Source organism: Gracilinanus agilis, chromosome 5, assembly GCF_016433145.1.
Source record: "Gracilinanus agilis isolate LMUSP501 chromosome 5, AgileGrace, whole genome shotgun sequence".
Lineage (NCBI taxonomy): Eukaryota > Metazoa > Chordata > Mammalia > Didelphimorphia > Didelphidae > Gracilinanus > Gracilinanus agilis.
The window spans coordinates 161,735,686-161,754,521 of NC_058134.1; the positions used below are offsets into that span (position 1 = coordinate 161,735,686).

The 18,836-nt window shown below is 33.5% G+C and overlaps 1 protein-coding gene across 1 annotated transcript in view; it reads right to left on the minus strand.

Moving 5' to 3' along the window:
* Positions 1 to 2,621: 2,621 nt before the first annotated feature.
* CACNA2D1 (calcium voltage-gated channel auxiliary subunit alpha2delta 1) overlaps positions 2,622 to 18,836 on the minus strand; it is a 644,980-nt gene continuing 628,765 nt past the window's right edge. Inside the window, exons 36-38 of the mRNA XM_044679055.1 lie at positions 14,326 to 14,435; positions 11,924 to 12,006; positions 2,622 to 3,563 (exon numbers count right to left, since the gene is read on the minus strand). Coding sequence (XP_044534990.1) covers positions 3,447 to 3,563; positions 11,924 to 12,006; positions 14,326 to 14,435 — 310 coding nt within the window. The 3' untranslated portion in view covers positions 2,622 to 3,446. The remainder of the gene's footprint in view (positions 3,564 to 11,923; positions 12,007 to 14,325; positions 14,436 to 18,836) is intronic.

The following is an 18,836-nucleotide window of genomic DNA, read 5'->3' on the forward strand; positions in this document are numbered from 1 at the left end:
TCAAACAGCAAGTAACACTTGGGTTGCAAAGGTCACTTAAAAGGGATACTGCCTATTTGAATCCAGTAAGGCCAGTTTAGAGTTAATAAAAGGAATATTATAGGAAAACTTACAAATGGCAGCAACACTGTGGTGTTGTTTTTATTTTTTTTTATCTCCAAGTTAAGCAATAAAGCCTCAAGCATTTAGAAACATGAAAAAGGTCATACTAAAATCTCATAAGTCCAGGACCTAAAAATCTCTTCAGTCAAACTTGCTAACTATGTCATGTTAAAAACCGGTTACAAATATGGACCACGATTGGTGTTTTGGCAGTAATGCTGGTTGTTCAAATGAAGAAACTAGAAAGGAGCCATTAATGTTAAATCCTTTACTGATTATTTAACAGCAGTGTAAGGATCACTGTAATTTTGGTTAGTGAAGAATCTATAATGATGTTGCATGATTAAGGTGGAAATCAAATATATTCAAAGCTTTTCTTCATCTCTTGGTATTTTTAAACACTTTGGAAACAAATATTGATAATATACAATCTATTAAATCATTGCCAACAGTCAAAACTCACAGGAAAATATCAACTTCACACATTGTAATTTGAAGGAATGGGTTTTTTTTTCTCTTAGAAAAGTATGCTAGGAGATTAAAAACTAACAGCAGTCACAAGGACATTTTTCAGTCAGAGAAACTTTGCTTATGAAATTTATCACCATGCATGTGGTTTACAGATTATATACTTTTTTTTCCTAACAGAAATAAACTGCTCATGCACTAAAATGTATTTTTATGCCAATAGAAATGGAATAGGATACCAAGTTTAATTGTAATTAGTTCAATAAGGATGAATCCCATTACTCACTGAAAATGGTATTTTAAAATGTTTTTCAAGAGAGTATTCTATGTTGGAAACAATTACATAATTTAAATATTTATTATTTAAATATATCATCCAGGGGAGTCCTTGCTATGATTTTCCAATATCAAAATCACCACTGACTTGACAGAATTTAGCAAAGATTCAACACCAGTATTTATATATATATATTTTAGCAAGCTAAAATATATAACTTAAAATAGTTTAAGCACGTTGGTTTAACATTTTGAACTTTGACATTCTCCAAACAAGAAAATAAATAGGGAAACTAATTTTACCTGAGGGTTTTAGAGTTGATCCTAAAGCAAATGGAAAACATTTAAAGAAAATAATTAATTCTGCCTAAAGCATAACATTGCAAGTACTTCTCACTTTTGTGGGATTGCCTTTCATTGTTTTTGTTGTTGTTGATGGTGGTAGTGATTGTGTGTGTGTGTGTGTGTGTGTGTGTATTCAATCAGCATCATTTTTATTAAGGTGAGGAAGATAAAACTTTAATGTCACACCAAATATAAATGGGCCCACCACTATCCAATTATGAATTAGTAGCACATATTAGTATTTGTTGTGACAACTAAAATTGGAAACTGCCCTTTTTTGGAAAAAAAAAAAAAAGGGAACAGACACAATTGGAACCAAGGGTATATAGGAGTGTGACAAACAGTAATGGACAGAACAACAACAAAAACAAAACACTTTGTAAGCCATGCCATGGGGTTGGTTATGCTCTTTGATTTCTATATGATAGTCAAACATGATGGACAACTTCATTTATTATAAAAAAATTATACTGGAATACTCTTCCAACATATACTTTAAATATGCATATACATAAAATACGTATATACATATGTATGTCTACACAGATATTTTGCATGGTGTTTTTCTGCTTTTTTGAACTAATGCATTTTATGTCACAGATTGTAGCTTTTAACAAAATTATAAATCGGCAGAATTGTACATTCATCGGTTTGTCTCTCAGAATACTGTTTAGTTTTGAAAACTAGAAACAAGTACACTGTTCTACCTCTATCCTATACTACAATATGCAATATCATGATTTCCTGCACCATTCAGTTTCACCAATGAAATTGTATATAAAAAAATCAATCTTTATTATTCACAATCAAGTATTAATGTGCATACATATAGATTCAAGGTTTCCTGTTTGTTCAGATTACTGTAAAATCTCATTGAATTGGGTGGAAATTTGGCTCAGTTGACCTGGCCATTTTTAATGAAAACCAGCAAGAGGACTTTTTTTAAACTGCAGGTGTGAACATTTAATTGAACAGAGAGGAAACCTGGTATGAATCTTCATTGAGAACATATATGTGCTCTTTAAAAATAAATGTGTCAAATCTGATTTATATACTTAAAATATCTGTACACAGGTTTTCAGGCAAAAGCACTAATCTGTATAAAATACCATTTCTCCATATTCCTCACTGCAGTCCAATCTTTCTACATTTTCATTTCACAGTATATTCAGATATCATTATTTAACCAGATCATATAAGATTATTTAAGTGCATTATAACTGCAAATTTCAGTTTCTCTTAACAATAATACCACTCAATTACCTTAAAAATTGACTACACTCTACAATTGAAGAAAAGAAACAAACAAAAAAATAGCAGCAGCATCATGCAAAATACCCTTGGTAGCCAAAATTCAATTATGACAAAAAAGATTTTTCCCTTCCCATCCCACCCACCACCCCACCATCTCTTTAGAGGACTTTGAAAGATTTGGCTAGCATTAGACAACTGTACTGTGAAAAGAGGGGACATTAATCTGAACTGTTCTTGTTTGAAGGGATGATATTTATCTGGAAAATATGTAGATGACTGAAATAGCTAACCCTCAAGCACCTTTAGTTTAGTAATTTGATAGGTTTTTTTTTTTATATTTAAACCAACTGTTTAAAACCAACCGATTCCCCCAAAACTTAGCTGATCATTCTTTTAAATATATATTTTTGACAGAATAAGCCACTCTTTATAAGGCATTTTCACTCAGTGAAGTTTAGTCAAAGACTAGCCAGTAATCATATTTATTTCATTTGGCCACTTGTAATTCATCTCTGATTTTGTTTTCAACACAACTTATATTTGAAGCTTTTAATAGTCAAATTTGAAAGTAAAATAAATTTGGTTTCTGGAAATCCTGATTTTAAAAAAAAAAAAAGAGGAGCAAAAATGAGTTGATATATCGATCAAAAGCTAGAGAAATGATTGGATTAAGAAAACCATTTTAAGGGGGGGGAGCCCTTTTACATGAAGTCATCAATGATCCAGCAACAACAAAAAGATCGGATTCCTCAGTAAAGAACATCTAGGATTCTGCTTTGACAGCATAGATGATGCAGCATTCACACAAGTTTAAGGGTCGGACACTCCAACATGCAGCCACTGTGGGTGCCTAATGAGTCTTTCACATAGAGTTATATACCATGTTGTTTTGAGAACAGCTGATTTTCTGCTGTCTGAGTAATTGACCCTTTTGTAATTAAACAGGGCTTTTGTTTTGGCAGGGTCTTGAGATCAGTTATGCAGATTTTGGTTTCATAAGGTCATAACTGGCAATGTCTACTGCCAGATAATAGCCAAAGCAGTGCAAACTGGATTCCTATCATGGACCACAGCGATGGGTTCAGTCCAGAAACCCCACCACAATCTGTAAAATCTTCCTGTTGGGAAAACAAAAGACAAAATAATTTCCTTTAAAATATTTATCAAGACAGTCTAAATTGTATGCTAATTATTACCCACTTCTTGAACTCGCATTAAAGAATTGCTTTATAGGGAATTGAAACTACATTCCTTGAGCATTAATGTATTATGGAATTATTTTACAAAGGTATCACACTTTAACTGCCCCCCCCAAATTGTCAATTGATGATTCTGAGAACCAAGTAAAAATGATAACGTCAGCATTGTTTGTCTTGTTCAGTGAAACATTAAAATATTAGTGGACGATAGCTTCATTCACGTTAATGAGATGTAAATCATTATCGCCAATCTGGTAGTTCTTCATAAACATCAGCTGGGGTAGAAAAAGTAGTTGGAGGACTAGCAATGATAGTAATTTCAGAATCAGGAATAACACAGAAAACTTGTACATAGAAATATGCAAACAATAGTAAAGAAATACCTACAGTAATGCCCCAATGCAAAATAGTTGAACATGGTGTTTTCAAAGAATTAAGTATCAAGTGTGATTTACAAATTATTGAAAATAATCAAAGAAATTATTCATTTCAAAAATGCATACCCAGTACCAGTGACCAAATATCAAGATATATGCTCTATATATGAATGCGCCCCATGTAGGAATTTTTCATTAAAAAATAATCATAGAATTTCATAGTAAAATAAAATACGAATGTGAAAAAACTTGATTCATGAATTTTGAGATGAAAATTTCCTAGCATATAAATTCCAACACTGTCTACCACCAGTTAACATTTGCTTTCTGATTATCTTGAAGATTAGTAATCTCTTTCCTACCACAGGCAAAAGGGAATTATCCTTTAAATTTGTTGTCTTGTGTTTTATATGTCAATATCTTACATTGTTCTAGATTCTTTCCATGATTCCTTTAACTTCAGGACCTCACCACAGACCCAGAATATCTGTTAAGGCATTAAATCCTTTCTAACTCTTTCTTTGAATTTTTGTTTCCATTGGACTGACTATAATAAATTTTATGGAAACTGTTATATTGTCCAAAACTCAACAGTTAGTTTACTGTACAATGCTAAATTTGAGAGACTGAAAATAATTTCTTAGTTTTCAGAATCTTTTCATATTGAAACCTAACAAGAATCCCGAATCATATAGAAAATTTAATTATCCACAACATGTCCCTGTCTGATAACATGTTAATGAATTTTTTTTAAATATTTTAAGGTGACAACTTTTCCCAGAGGCTTTAAAATTTCTCTTTTGGTGCTTATTTCCCCTTTCCACCACCACCAATTTCTTCAAATATGAGACCATTTAGAATCCCAGGTCCTAAAGGTTTTGGTTGACTATAAGAATAATCAGAAAAATAACAAATTTTCAATATTTTATAGGTCTACAGTACTCTTCTACTAGGACTGTAGGAAGTGAAAAAAATAACTCTCAGATTGAGGTAACCTTGTTAGATTCAACTCAACGAGTTATTAGCATACAAATGTTGACTAATTTACAATACCAAGAAGATGTCTGGAAAGCACTTTGAAATTTGTAATATAGCTTACCAAAATGCAAGCTATTATTATTCTTGCACAGATGTCCTACTCCTTAATCACCATTATCATGTTAGAGGTGACTTGGGGTTGGGGGGGTTTAAATGAAGTGTTTTCAGAGATAATTTTCCCGTAATTTGCTGTGATTACTCACTGATGTGACTAGGCTTAGTTAAGCTGAAAAGTCTTTGAGTATGTTCTTAGTAGCAGGCGGTCTCTCCTATAATGTGAAATGGGTTAGCTATGCATGGATATAATCACAATGAGTTTAGTCAATAGGTGATGAATTATGTGGTCAAGATCATCTAAATGATGTGTTATTATCATATTTTATAAAAGAATGAAAATCTGTGTTAAAGTAAAACCTGCAAGTTAGTGCATTTTGATCTTCAAGAAGGATTCTTTCTTCAAATCATGTATCATATCTTACCATACTTTCTTCACATCACATTTTGTGAATGAGTGTGGTGAGCCTATGTGATCGTGTCATGGAGAGCAGGTTACATTTCAAATTAGAGGACCAGGGTTCAAATGCCAGCCCTTACACTAGATAACTCTGTGACCTTGGGGTGGTTTCTTTAACCTCTTTGGGTTTCAGTTTCCCTGCCTGCAAAATGGGAAGGTTGGAGTAAATGGAACTTTAAATTGTCTTCTAGCTCTAAGGTCTGTAATACTCTGAAGTCTTACTGTTTTGCTTTGGGAGGCCATATTTAAGTTCAATCCCCCTTTGAGGTTCCGTGACTTATATGTTGATTCATACCAAGACATCTGTCTACTGAGTTTCCTGGTGGTATTTTCCTCTGCGTCTTGCACATGACAACATGTACTCAGATTGGCAATTATTACCTGACATGTTCTGTTTTAAAGGGAGGAGTGAGCAAAACATATTAAATCATAGATGTGTAGACCTGGAAGGGGACCTCAGAGGTTATAAAGTCTGTCATTCAGTATTATCCATGCAGAACCCTTTATACCTTCACCAAACAGTTCTCTCTTATTTTAAAAGGTTACCAAGGCAGGAAATACCACAACCCCTCATGTTAATGGACTTCATTGCAACAGTTTAAATTTTAAAAAGCAAGTGCCCCCCAAACCACCTCTCTATTTATCTTGCCAATGTGGTGAAAAAAACAATTTTATTAGACCTTCCTCTCTAGGGAAAAAAAACAACACTTCTGGAATTTCCTCCGAAGATTCTACATGTCACTCTTTATTATAAAGCACACCTCAGTACTCCTTCTTCCATGCCCCAAAGAAAATGTGTAGTTCATAGTTGTATTCATATTTTTTTCAAAGGTCTATTTTATGAGCACATATATAGGACTAAATCTCTCTTTTCTTGGTCTTGACTGAAAAAAGGTTCACTAACTTAAAAAAAACAACAAAAAAATAACAAAAAACCCCTTTTCTTTTGTCTTAGAATCAATACTGGGTATTGGTTCCAAGGCAGAAGAGCAGGAAGGGTTGGGCAATAGCGGTTAAGTGACTTGCCCAGAGTCATGTAGGCAGGAAGTCTTTGAGACAACATTTGAACCCAGGACCTCCCATCTCTAGGCCTGGCTCTCAAACTACTGAGCCACCCAGCAGCCCCTGGATCACTATTTTTTAAAGAAAATAGATTTCCCCAAAGCTTGTTCAGTGGGTTATTTTGAGATTAAATTATTTTTCTTAAACCCTTTTCTTCTTCTATGTTACATCTTCTTGATATGATTTAAATAGGATTTGAAAAGTACTAAGATGTTGGTTAAGACAAACCTATTCTTCAGGATATTTGAATTATCCCAGGCAATTGTAATTTTTAAAAATGTAATACTGTGTAGGCAAGAAAACATGGCATTTTTTTCCAATAATCCTTTCCAATCATCTTTTCAAGAATCAGTGGAGTTCTGTATCAAAAATGCTCATGTTACTAAATGCATATGGTGCACTTTTGCTTCAAATTATTTGTTTTTAAAGTTACTCTTTTGTTTATCTCACACATTTTTTATTCTATTTGAAAATATTTTGTTTTCAGAGCTAGTTTTCCCATATTTTAGTGTGATTATTCAGTGATGTGCCTAAGCAATTGTTTCCACATCTCTAAAATTATAGTTGATGGGTATTATGCAAACTACATGCACTTATTCATTCTAAGTATATGAAGAATTTTCTATAACATTTTTTTTTGCTCTGCTTTATTTATTTAAACTGCTTATATAGAATCCTTTACTTTCATCTTTTTTTCTTTCTCATTTAGATTTGGTCCAAAGACCTTGGCATATAGCCTAAAGTGAAAGTTAGAAAAATAATGGTTAGGCAAGTGCCCTGTAGTGGATAGAGAGCTGTTATCAGTCAGGAAAACTTGGGCTCAAATCTTACCTTTGACACGCAATAGTCTGTGTGCCTTTTAGAAAGCCACATCACCTGTTAGAGCCTCAGGCTCCCAAACTATAAATTCCAGAGCTGGTGCTACTTTGCATAAATAGAGGGCGTCTCCTCATTAAGAAGTCATTCTCCCAAAGAAATGATAAGTCTAAACAATGGCATGTGAATACACAGCTCTACAGACAGACTGCACAGATTGATAACAGTAGAGAGGGAAGTGAGCTATCTCAGACTAAGATGTGAACTCTCTGGTTTGAGAGAATATTTCTGAGCCATCCATTACTGTGTCCAGCAACTAGATCAGCAGTTAGTTTTGCCTTAGTGCCAATTCTATGCTGGGACTTAAATCTCTTTCATCTTTGACTAATCCTCGACGAGCATAACTGTCTGCCATCTCTTTATAGAAAGCAAACTTGCTTCAGGACCAATGGGTTGTTTGCATTTAGCCTCATGCTATTTTCCTTTGGTCTCATCTGAAAAACAGCACAATCCTTTAAATGTGTGACTTGGACCTAGATGATATTTTTTTTAATATGTAGGAATGTCCTGTAGAGCAAAGCATACAATTTTGATAATGTAAATAAATGTGTCCCTCATTTTTCACTTTACAGTCTTCTCTAGGGCTTAGCAGTCAGAACAGTCTCTTTTCCTTATCCTGTGAACAGGTGGTTTTGAAACTATGAGGATGATGGCCTATTTGAATGATATTTTGAATAGAAAGTGGTATGTATATAATATGTGTAACATATAATATATAATAATATATAATGGTGTAAGGGACCTTAATGATTGTGTCCCTATGACAAACAACAAAATAACAACCAACTCATGAGACCAGCATTTTAAAATGAGTGTTTTTTTCCTGAAAATAAGTACTTCCAATCTTTTGATGTTGTTTGGCTCCCAAACATCATTTTTTTTTCCTTTTTCATTGTTGTTGACATCTAACTAGTAGGGCTATTAAAAAACAACACTCATGAAGAAACCTTTATAATGACTTTAGCAAGATGAGAATTAGCAGTAAAACTGTAAATTATACCTAGAAAGATCCTATTAATATGGTGGAAATTAGCTTTCTGAACAAGGGTACAAAGGTTAGACTTATTGAAATGTCGATTATACACCTTCGAATCATAGGTACCAACTTTGCTTTTTGTCTCATATGATCAATGATGAAATAAGACTTTGCAAAAAACTAGTTTGCATATGGTTCATTTTAAAATATCTGTGAAATTGTGTGCATAATTACATCAACAAGCTTCTGGTTTACAAAATGTTTAGAGTTCCCAGGGAAAAAGAACCCCACTTCTCTTTCATTTCATCCTGCATTAAGGAAAGAAGCACGAACCACTGTTTGAAAACTGCAACTTTATGTCATCAATGCAAACGTTTTCTGTTTATGTTTTGAATAGCCTTTTCTCTCTCATCCCACCCCTTACCCTCCATCCCACTTCTTTCTGATGAGATCACTGCTTTCATGTTAATGGTCATATCTCCATCTAGTGGTTTACCAAAATGAAATGCTAAACAAACAGTTTTCATAAGCAGCAATGGGAAAAAATAGCACAAGAAGGTTGTGCCAGGAACAACAACAAAAATGATAGTCAAACTTGGTCAAGGGTCATAATTTTGGACAAGTGATTTGGCAAACCAGTAAACAGTTCTGAACACCCAAGCAGACCCTTAAAACATGCAAAATCGATAGACTTGCTAGTAGTGTACCCTATATTTTGTAAACTAGATGCATATAAAGAAGGTTTCAGTTTTGATTCTACGTAACATTTATGGTTGGTGGTAAAACATGAGTCGAGGTTGGGGTATCTCTACCAAAAGTTTTCCTCAAGAATGTTATTTTGTTAGCAAAATTTGAAGAGTGGTTAAGTAAGATGTCTACAAATAGAAAATGTGAATTTTTACTTAGACCGTTATTAGCCAGTTCTCTAGAACGGCTTGGTAAAAAAGAACACTAATAGTGTTTTCCATATTAAGAGTAATATAAGAATTGCACAATTTATTCCTCAGGTGATTATCTAGACTTCTATATAATGCGTGGTCTAGATATTAATTTCATATGGAAAGTTCATGGATACCAGCCCCATGTTGAAAAGGATCCATAAATAAAACCATAATTATTTTCCCCTAAGGTGCATTCATGGCTGAAACCAAGTTGTCTTCAAAACTGTGTTTCTTTAGATACTTTAAATCTGTTTCAGACTTTGAATTTGGGGATATAAATTATAAGTCTCAAGCCAAGAACAACAAAAAAAAAATTAGAGAAAGTAACTGACCATCCACACCACATGAAAACTTGCAGTAAAATGAAGATAGGAGTTGACATCATGGTAGAGGCACGACTCGTTGTACATATAAGTTGATCCTATTAATAACGGGCAAAGTAGCAAGTACAGGGAAAGGAAAGAAAACACAGAAAAAAAGACATACAAGATGAAATTCCATGCAACTTGCCAGCAGTTAGCAGAGTTAATGTGAGCATCCATCGAGAGCAAATTCAGTGACTATTGCAAATAAACTAAATTAAAATATTTAATTATTAAAGAAATGCACAACTAACACACTGACACATATAGCTAGTGAGCAAGAGTTGTACTTTCATACACAATCCTGAACATAATTGTTTAGCAATATATTTTTTGAAAACTTTTCTTGGCATAATGATTCTTATTTTCATTATAAAATTATTGAATTTCAGAGGATTTGAATATTTCTCAAATTGGTTTTCTTAAAAGTGCTTTCTTGTGTATTTTATTTTGATGAAATTCTCAAATGTAATTTAATCCCAGATCTTATCCAGATGGAAGCAAATGCCTGCTGAACTGATGAGTGAAGACTCCTTAATGAATAGCATCTCTAAGGCAGTATTCAGCATGCTTTGGAAACAAATTTTGTATAGTGAAGTGAAATATGGAGTTTGGAGGTATAACTGTGACCCGATGTAGCCCAACACACAAGTAATACCTCCCTCTAAACAACAAATAAGAATCACAGTATCTTTAAACATAATATCGGGGGATATGCCAGATGAATCATTTGTAGAAATGATGTGAATTAGAGACAAACGGTTATAATTCTGAGTCTGGGACTTGAACTTTTTAAGATGGAGTTCTTTTACTGCCACTGATGGTTCCTATCTGTGCAACCTTGGGCAATTAGGTTAAAAGTCCCTTAGCCTCAGTTTCCTCATTTGTAAAATGTGGATATATTTAATGTCTTACAGAACTGTTGTGAGGCTCAAAGGAGAGATCAGAATTTTAAAAATAGCTTTACATAGGCAATGTTAAAAAATGGCTTGAGCTCCTAAGAAATCATATATCCTTTATAGGATATATTATTTGTGACCACAATTCACTTGATTATGTTTTCAGTTTAGAAAATAATGTCAAATGTTCACCTTGGTGGGAAACTATCATCAAAATAGAAAAAGACAGGGAACAACAACTTTGAAAGGTAATATAATTTTTAAAAAAAAATCTTGACTTGGTTTCTGTTTTTAGGAGCAAAAAATTGAATTTTCTTGAAAAAATATAATATGAAGATGAGGGAATCCAATAAAAGAGAGCCAGGGAGAGTTGGGTTCTGAACTTTGAATTTTTTTCTGCAAATTCAGGTCAGCAAATCTCCTTTAACTTATAGTTCCAAAGAGCTGCTTTGGATAAGGGGAATACATGTTTGTATACCAAGAATGTGTTAAAGATAGAATTTGAACCCGTACTTCCTGGTTTCAAGGCTAGGCCTACATTTTTGTGAACTTATCAGTATTGCAATTTAAATTAATTTTTCCAAAGCCAAAGGATTTTTCAATCGTAGTGGCCATCTCTGGTTTATAGTATTTGATTACCAATAAAAACAAGGATAACGGTCTTTCTTTAACTTATCTGTCCTTTTTTCACATAATAATAAAGAGAAATTAAAGGATAATAGAAAAATAACTAAACAATGGTTAGATTTAGTTTAAAATTTAAAAAAATCTATATTCCCAATAAAAGTATTGGTAAGTTTAACTTAATACAAGTTTTCTAAGAAAATATAGAAATAAGAAAGCAGAGATAAAATTTAGAAATTTTCAGCCATCCAAAATATGATTATTTTCTATGAGGCTTTATAATAAGTAAAAGACAAGTTTCCGCTACCATCAGATTTGCAACCCGGATTCATCAGTACCAAATTTATAGGATTTGAGTATAAAAGTACAATTTTTTGATAGAAAATGCAGATAAAAGAAGCAAATGTTAATTTTATGTTACCTATGGAACACATTGAAATGAAAAATCAACATTCTCACCAAGTACAGCATGTTTAATGAGAAAAAAAAATTATGGGTAAGACATTTTATCTAAAATAAGCATTGTGATTTCTTTGAAACATCTCATTTATTCTTCTTGATATTTATTGATCATTGTCTTGGAGTATTTTAGTATTAAGCTTAAGCTTACCATTTTATTGTCATCGAAGCATACATCAGGTCCCTTTCGGTATCTGGGTTGTTTAACCATATCACAAGGATCAGGTCCATCAGCTAAAAAAAATCTTGTTAAGGAAAATGAAAGCATTCTTTCAAAGAAATAGAAATTTAGTCAATTAGAAACAATGTAAATTATTTTTCTAAGGAAAAGAGTCACCAAAGAATGTGACAGTGAGTACAGATGCTAAAGATAAATTGGGCCTGCTATTAACCATTTATTAAGTACCTAATTTCAAGGCATTGTGTGTTAGGTTCTGGAATTTCAAAGATCAAATAAAAAAACCAAAACCTAAGTAGTTCTTGCCTTCAAGTAGGCTTTATACTATCTGAGGGAACAATGTGTACTTTTATCCAAATTATATACACAGTATATGTATAAGGTAATTGAAGGAAAGTGGAGGCACCAGCCATAGGAAAAATCAGGAAAAGTCTCAAGTGGAATAGAAGAAAATTATGTATTTTAAGAAGTAAAAGTGAAGAAAGGAGTTCATTAAAGCCTATGAAAAGTTATGGAGAGGAGACAGGGGATATGTAAGGAACAGCAAGTAGGCTGATTTGATTAGTCTATATAATATCCAAGAAGAGGAGTGAATCTGGAAAAGGAGGCCAAGTAAATAAAAAGTATTGGCCAATGGTTTGGAAAGTGGTTTTTAAGGTTTAGTTTTTAATTGCTATTTTATCTGGTTTGTCGTCTTTTTGCTATGAAATACAGAGATGTTGTAGTGTGGAAAAAGCACTTTCGGTCTGTTTTTGCTTGTGTTTCCAAAGGGTTCATCTTTTCTGCAAAGGATATTAGGTAGAGTAAGACTTAATTTATATATCATCTATATCTCAATATGTATGTTTTTAATTTATAGATGTGTCTTTTCTGTTGTAGACTTAGCCAGTATCAATGCTACCCCCTCACCCCATGCACACAATTGATTAGGATTTTGCTAATATTAATAAACTCTGTCTGTAATTTCTTTCTTTCTGTAAGAAGAAATCCAAATGAAAAACCTGTCTGAATGGCTAGACTTGTTCCAATAATGTTCCAGTCATAGTTTAGACTCCTAACTTTGTTCTTCCCTCTCCCAATATTGTTTTACCCCCATTTGTTTTTCAACTCTGTGTCATACTCATTTCATTCTTTGTCCTCTCAATCCTGTTGCAGGACTTTAAATAGTTGAGCCATACTAAGCTTCATTAGAAACCATGGTTGTGATACTCACTTTCATGTCCATGGTCTCATTCTCCCTTTCTGGCCAGAAATAATCATACAATAGTCATGCCTATGTTAGAAACATAGAGCATTCAGACAACTTTTCATCAGCAATCAAATACTATTTATTTTCTATCAGTGACAAAACCAGTTAAATCTTAGTAACTAGGAAGGATTAAGTCAGTAGGATAGATTCTGAAACTAAAGATATCTTTCCATATTTGACTTTCATCCCAGCAACCATTTTTGAAAAGAGCAAAAGATGGAGGAAGCAAGGGAGTATTTTTATGAATTCACAAATATCTTCCTTGCTACCTCAAATCTTAATGCTTATTGGCCATTCCTAATGATAGATCATAATAAATAGAGAATCATAAGTGTTTGAAGAGATCTTAGAAGTCAGCTAGACTAGTAATGGCAAACTCAAATAAAAATAGGGACAATTAGTCTATACAAAAGGATTCTGGTGGGTCACACAGTGACTTAGATTTAAAATAGAAAATTATCTGTTTTATTGTATTTTTTTTCATTTTGTTAAATATTTCCCAATTTGATTTTAATCTGGTTTGGGCCACACTTGGCCTGAAGACTTAGTGTTTGATGCCTTTGATCTAGACCAACCCATGTATAAAGGATGAATCCCATCACTAACATCCTGAATATGATGGAGATGCTTGAATATGCTCAGTGATGGGCAAACTAATTGCCTTAAAAGGCAGCTCCTTCCATTTTTTGAATGGATGCAACTTTTACAATAACAACATTTAGAATGGTAATGGACATTAGAAATCATTGTTTCCAATCCCCTCATTTTAGAGATGAAGAACTATGGCCAAGAGAAGTAACAAGACTTGCTCCGATTCACATAGCTATTAAGGACCTGAGTAGGATCAGAATCAACCTCTTCCTATAACCTTATCTTCCCCAATAGGATTCAGAGTTAGGAGAGAGAATCTAAATGCCATTGTTATTTTACAGATGAGAAAAATAGAATAACATCTAGTCTGAAAGGAGTAACAGGGCATTTGAATCCAGGTCCTTTTTACTTCAAATCGAATTCTCTTTTAATACCATACCTAAAACCAACAAATAACAAATAGTGCTTCCCTTCTGATAACTGACTATATACAAGATAGTTTTAGTTCTTTAGCAAGTCTGCTGCTTAAGGATACAAGTCTGTTCTGCTTGGATTAGTAGCCGCGTATCACAAGGACATGTCCCTTTGCCGTCAACAATTATGAATATTAAGTTGGTGTTCATGAGTTTTTCTACATGAAATATTCTGGAAAATAAACATTAAAACATCATAGGGAAAGAGCACTATAATTTAAAGTTAAATAACATTCAAGAGTTTCTACTTATATAACCATAAACCACTGAGTTATAAAAAGTTAATTATATAATAACCAGAAAACACTCATTTTTATACTAGAAAAAATAACATTTTTAAAATTCACTAACATTTACATGCTGTTTTTTCAAACTTGCTGATATAAAATGGAAACAAAAGGCAAACAAACACTTGAATATGATAATGACCTGGTAAGTTAGCTATAGAATATCAATACAGAAGAATCTTAATTATAATCAATTTCAAAATTTAAAAGATGTATCTTTCTGCAGTTGTAAAACTTTAAACCAGATCTTATGCTATCTACTCATTAGCTTTAAAAAAATGAATTATTTTCTTTTTTCCCATGACCTTCATACAGAATTACCAGTTTTTTCAGTGTCCACTGACAATGGACAATTTATAAATAACTAATTAAGATAAAATCATTTGTAATCAAAATTAAAATAGTATAATTAACTGAGAGCTTAAGTGCTAAAAAGACATTACCTAGTACCTTATTATTTTAAAAAATCTCCGATCTTTGAAATTTCTGTAATATATCCAAAATCTCCCAGACTCCTTTCCTATAAATTTCAAGTGACTCATTGGGTTTATGAAGGCAATCTGATGCAGTGGATAGAAAACTAGCCTTATCTGGGTTCAAATCATGCCTTGGAAACAAATTGATTGTGTGACTGAGCAAGTCACATCATTTATTGTTCTAGACATTTCTCTAAGACTTGAAGTTGCAGAGAAGTTGCCAGCCTGCTTAATTGATGAAGTTTGTTCATTTAGGGCATTTTAACATTAGAGAATCAAAGGTCCTGCCTTTATCCTTTTCTTTTGTGGAAACTATGGAGAGATCTTAGAGGTTATTCTGTTCACCCTAACACACCTTTCCTTTACAAATAAGGACATTAGGGCTCAGAAAGGTGAACCAAAAGCCTAAGGCCACAGAATTGGCCAATTATGGAGCTGGGATTTAAACCCAGGCCCTTAGACTCTAAATCAAACGTGCTTTCCACTGGTCCATTCTGCATTTCTATAAGGGAAGGAGGAGGGGGAATGACCAAGATTATATTAAAAAAATTAAGTGTAACTCTTTCCATCTTTAAGATCAATATGCTTAGTTTTTTTCAATTTTTCAATTTCCTTCAAAATCTCAATTTTTGATGTTTGTAAACTCTTAGCAAGTTAGTAAAATGATGTTTAAAGCTAAGCAGAGAATTCTTGGGTTTCTGAAGTAAAGCGGAGGCATAAGGAGCAATATGGATTAGTGGCTAGAGTGCTGAATTTTAGAGTCAGAAAGACCTAAGATGAAATCCTATCTTAGCTTCCTCATCTTTTAAATGATGGGGGAAGACTTGTGGCACTTGAGGTACCTTCTACCTGGAAGATTATGATCCTGTGAAGTTGAATACAACTGAACCATTGGATCATAGTTTTAGAAATGAAATAGACTTTAGAGATCACAGAGTCCAACCGTTTTTATTTTCAGATGAGGAAACAGAGGCATAAAGAGATTATGTTATTTGCCCAAGGTTTGAATCCTGGTCATTCAGGGTCCTCTTCACTATGCTTCTTCTCTATGGTTGACCAGGATGGAAAAATTGTTTTAATGAAAATGTCTTCTAAAACAACATTTATTATTTCATTGTTAATTTAATAATTAAATTGTCCTTCCTGTCGAGGCTTATTATATAATATTCTTTGTTATTTCTTTCAGTAGTTATGTCAGCTCAGTTCTCTCTGCCTAGAAGGAAAAGGATAAACTGAAAAACTTCATTTCCCAGCTGAACTACTAGGAATTAAATGAGTTGGAAGCAAGTGAATTTATTACTTAACAAAGACTTATCAGAATGCTCTATACATGATACCAACATTAGCTAAGCTTTCTAGATAGAGTAGGGATCTAAGATACTAAGATATCACTCAGAATCACCTAGATTTTCTTAAATTTAGATTATACTTGCTTCTAATAGATTTAAATAAATAGCATACATTGTATATGCACTTACTATGAAGATAGTCTCCATAATATAGTATTTAATAGCATCTTGCTTTTTATCATATTTACTATATCCTTTCTTTTCTTTGGAATCTCAGGATTTTGTTTGTAGACTTGTTTTTGTTTTTTCTTTAATAAATACTTTAAAAATTTTTTATATACAAATACTAAAAGGATCTGAGATTTAACCAGCCTGGGGGGAATTTTTGGTGGTGATGAGGGAATTTTTTCTACCTTGTGACAACCCTTCTATAATTAGTTTAGAAATCCAAAAAATTGCTTGGTATATAGAACTTTCAAAGGCTTTGTCTAGAATTACATGGTTAGAAAGTGTCAGAGGATAGATTCATATTCAAATCTGGATTATATGTTGTGCAAATTGTACCCAAATGCCAGTGACTTAAAAATTAGTAATGGTACTGCAAACCAATAAGTTGGGAACATGATTAATTTAATTGTTTATCTGGTCAATTCTACCTCCCTAGGATCTCTCTCTCCCTTCTGTACCTCTCTCCCTCTTCCTCCTTCCTTCCTTTACTCCACTTCTTTCCACTCACATTGAGACCACCTCAGTTCAGACCTTGATCACCTCTCACCTAGATTTATACCTTCTATTGGGTCTCCCAGTATTGCTTACATCTCATTTGCAATCTCCATTTTGCATAGAAGCCAAATGGATATTCCTGAATATTAGATGCTCTCTTGCTCTAGAACAGGGGTTGGCAACATATGGCTCTCGAGCCATATTTGGCTCTTTTGAGGGCCAGATATGGCTCTTTCTGCAGGAGCCATAAAGTCAATTTTTTTTCCAGGCGCCGTTATAGGAGTGCGCACTGTGAGCACTGTATGACTCTCATGAAATTACATTTTAAAAAATGTGGAGTTTATGGCTCTCTCGGCCAAAAAGGTTGCCAACCCCTGCTCTAGAAGCTAAACTGACTGACTTCTTATTGCCTCTGGGATAAATTTAAACTTGTCCTAAAAATTTAGACTTTAAATTGCAAGTCCTTCCTAATTTGTCTTTAACTTATCTTTTTGGGCTAATGAAATAATACTTCACTCACACATTGCACTTTTCCAAAAGCTGGCCTCCTCACTGTTCCCTGTATACAATATTTTATCCTTGGCCTTAGTGCCTGAAAACAGATTATTTTTCAGTCCTGGGTTACTCTCCCTCTTCACTCTTGCCTCTTGGAAGTTCTCATTCTTTCCAAGGCTTAGCTAACTTCTTTAGGAACTTCCTGGATTCTCTCAGTTGTTGTAGCCCTGCCCCATCCCTGTTATTTTGTATCTTTTTGCATTTGCTTTTCTGGGTATATGTTGAATCCTCCAAGAAGAATGGAAGCTTGAGATATGCCATTTTGTTTCTGGATCCCTAACACCTAGCAAGAGTGAGTAATAGACAATCAATTCTTAGTGAATTTGATTAACTTGAATGGTGAACTTATTTATGTGTAGCCTTAACTTTTTAAGATTATAAATAATTGAACCATATCTTTTAAGGGAATTTTTACAATTAGGAATAGTACACATTGAGAAAACCATGGAATGGATTTTACAAAAAGCTATGCACCCAGGTGAAATGCATGTATCATGGTTTTTCATAATTTAATAGGGAGATATTTGGTCAAGGAATAGAGATCTTGAGTTGTTATAGAGAGAGATAAAAAATAGAGCTCATCTGGTTAGGCAAATGACCAGAAAGGCCAAAATTATACTTTTTGAGCAAGGGACATACTTTTCTCTCTTGATTTCTCTTGATTTAATTAAAGATACATTGAATTTTGTGGGCAGATGGTTGGCTCAGTGGATTGAGAGCTAGTCCTAGAGATATGAAGTCCTATGTTCAAATTTGACCTTGGATATTTCCTAGCTGTGTGAAACTGGGCAAGTCACTTAACCCCCATTGCCTACCCTTTACCACTCTTCTGCCTTGGAAACAATACACAGTATTGATTCTAAGAAAGAAGATAAAATTAAAAAAAAAGATACATTGAATTTTCTGTGCTCTATGATAATTATTTACAACAGCTCTGAAACAATTAAAACTCTTAAATGAAACATGGAATTTAAAAAATCCCCTTGGGGAGCTCCCCAGGGGTGGAACTCCAATTCTCCCCAAGAAGATTTAGTAGATGACCCTTAGGCCTGTGTTATTTAAAATTACTGGGGTTTTATTTGGAAGTATTGAGCCTCAAGATATGTAGTGTTTGACAAACTTCCTGTGGACATGTGGGGGACCTTGGAACTACATTTCCCGTGGTCCAATGGGTTTCCTCTTTTGGATGATGTCTTCAAGGTGAGGGAAGTCTTTAAATATTGGGGAAGTGGCTTTGAACTTC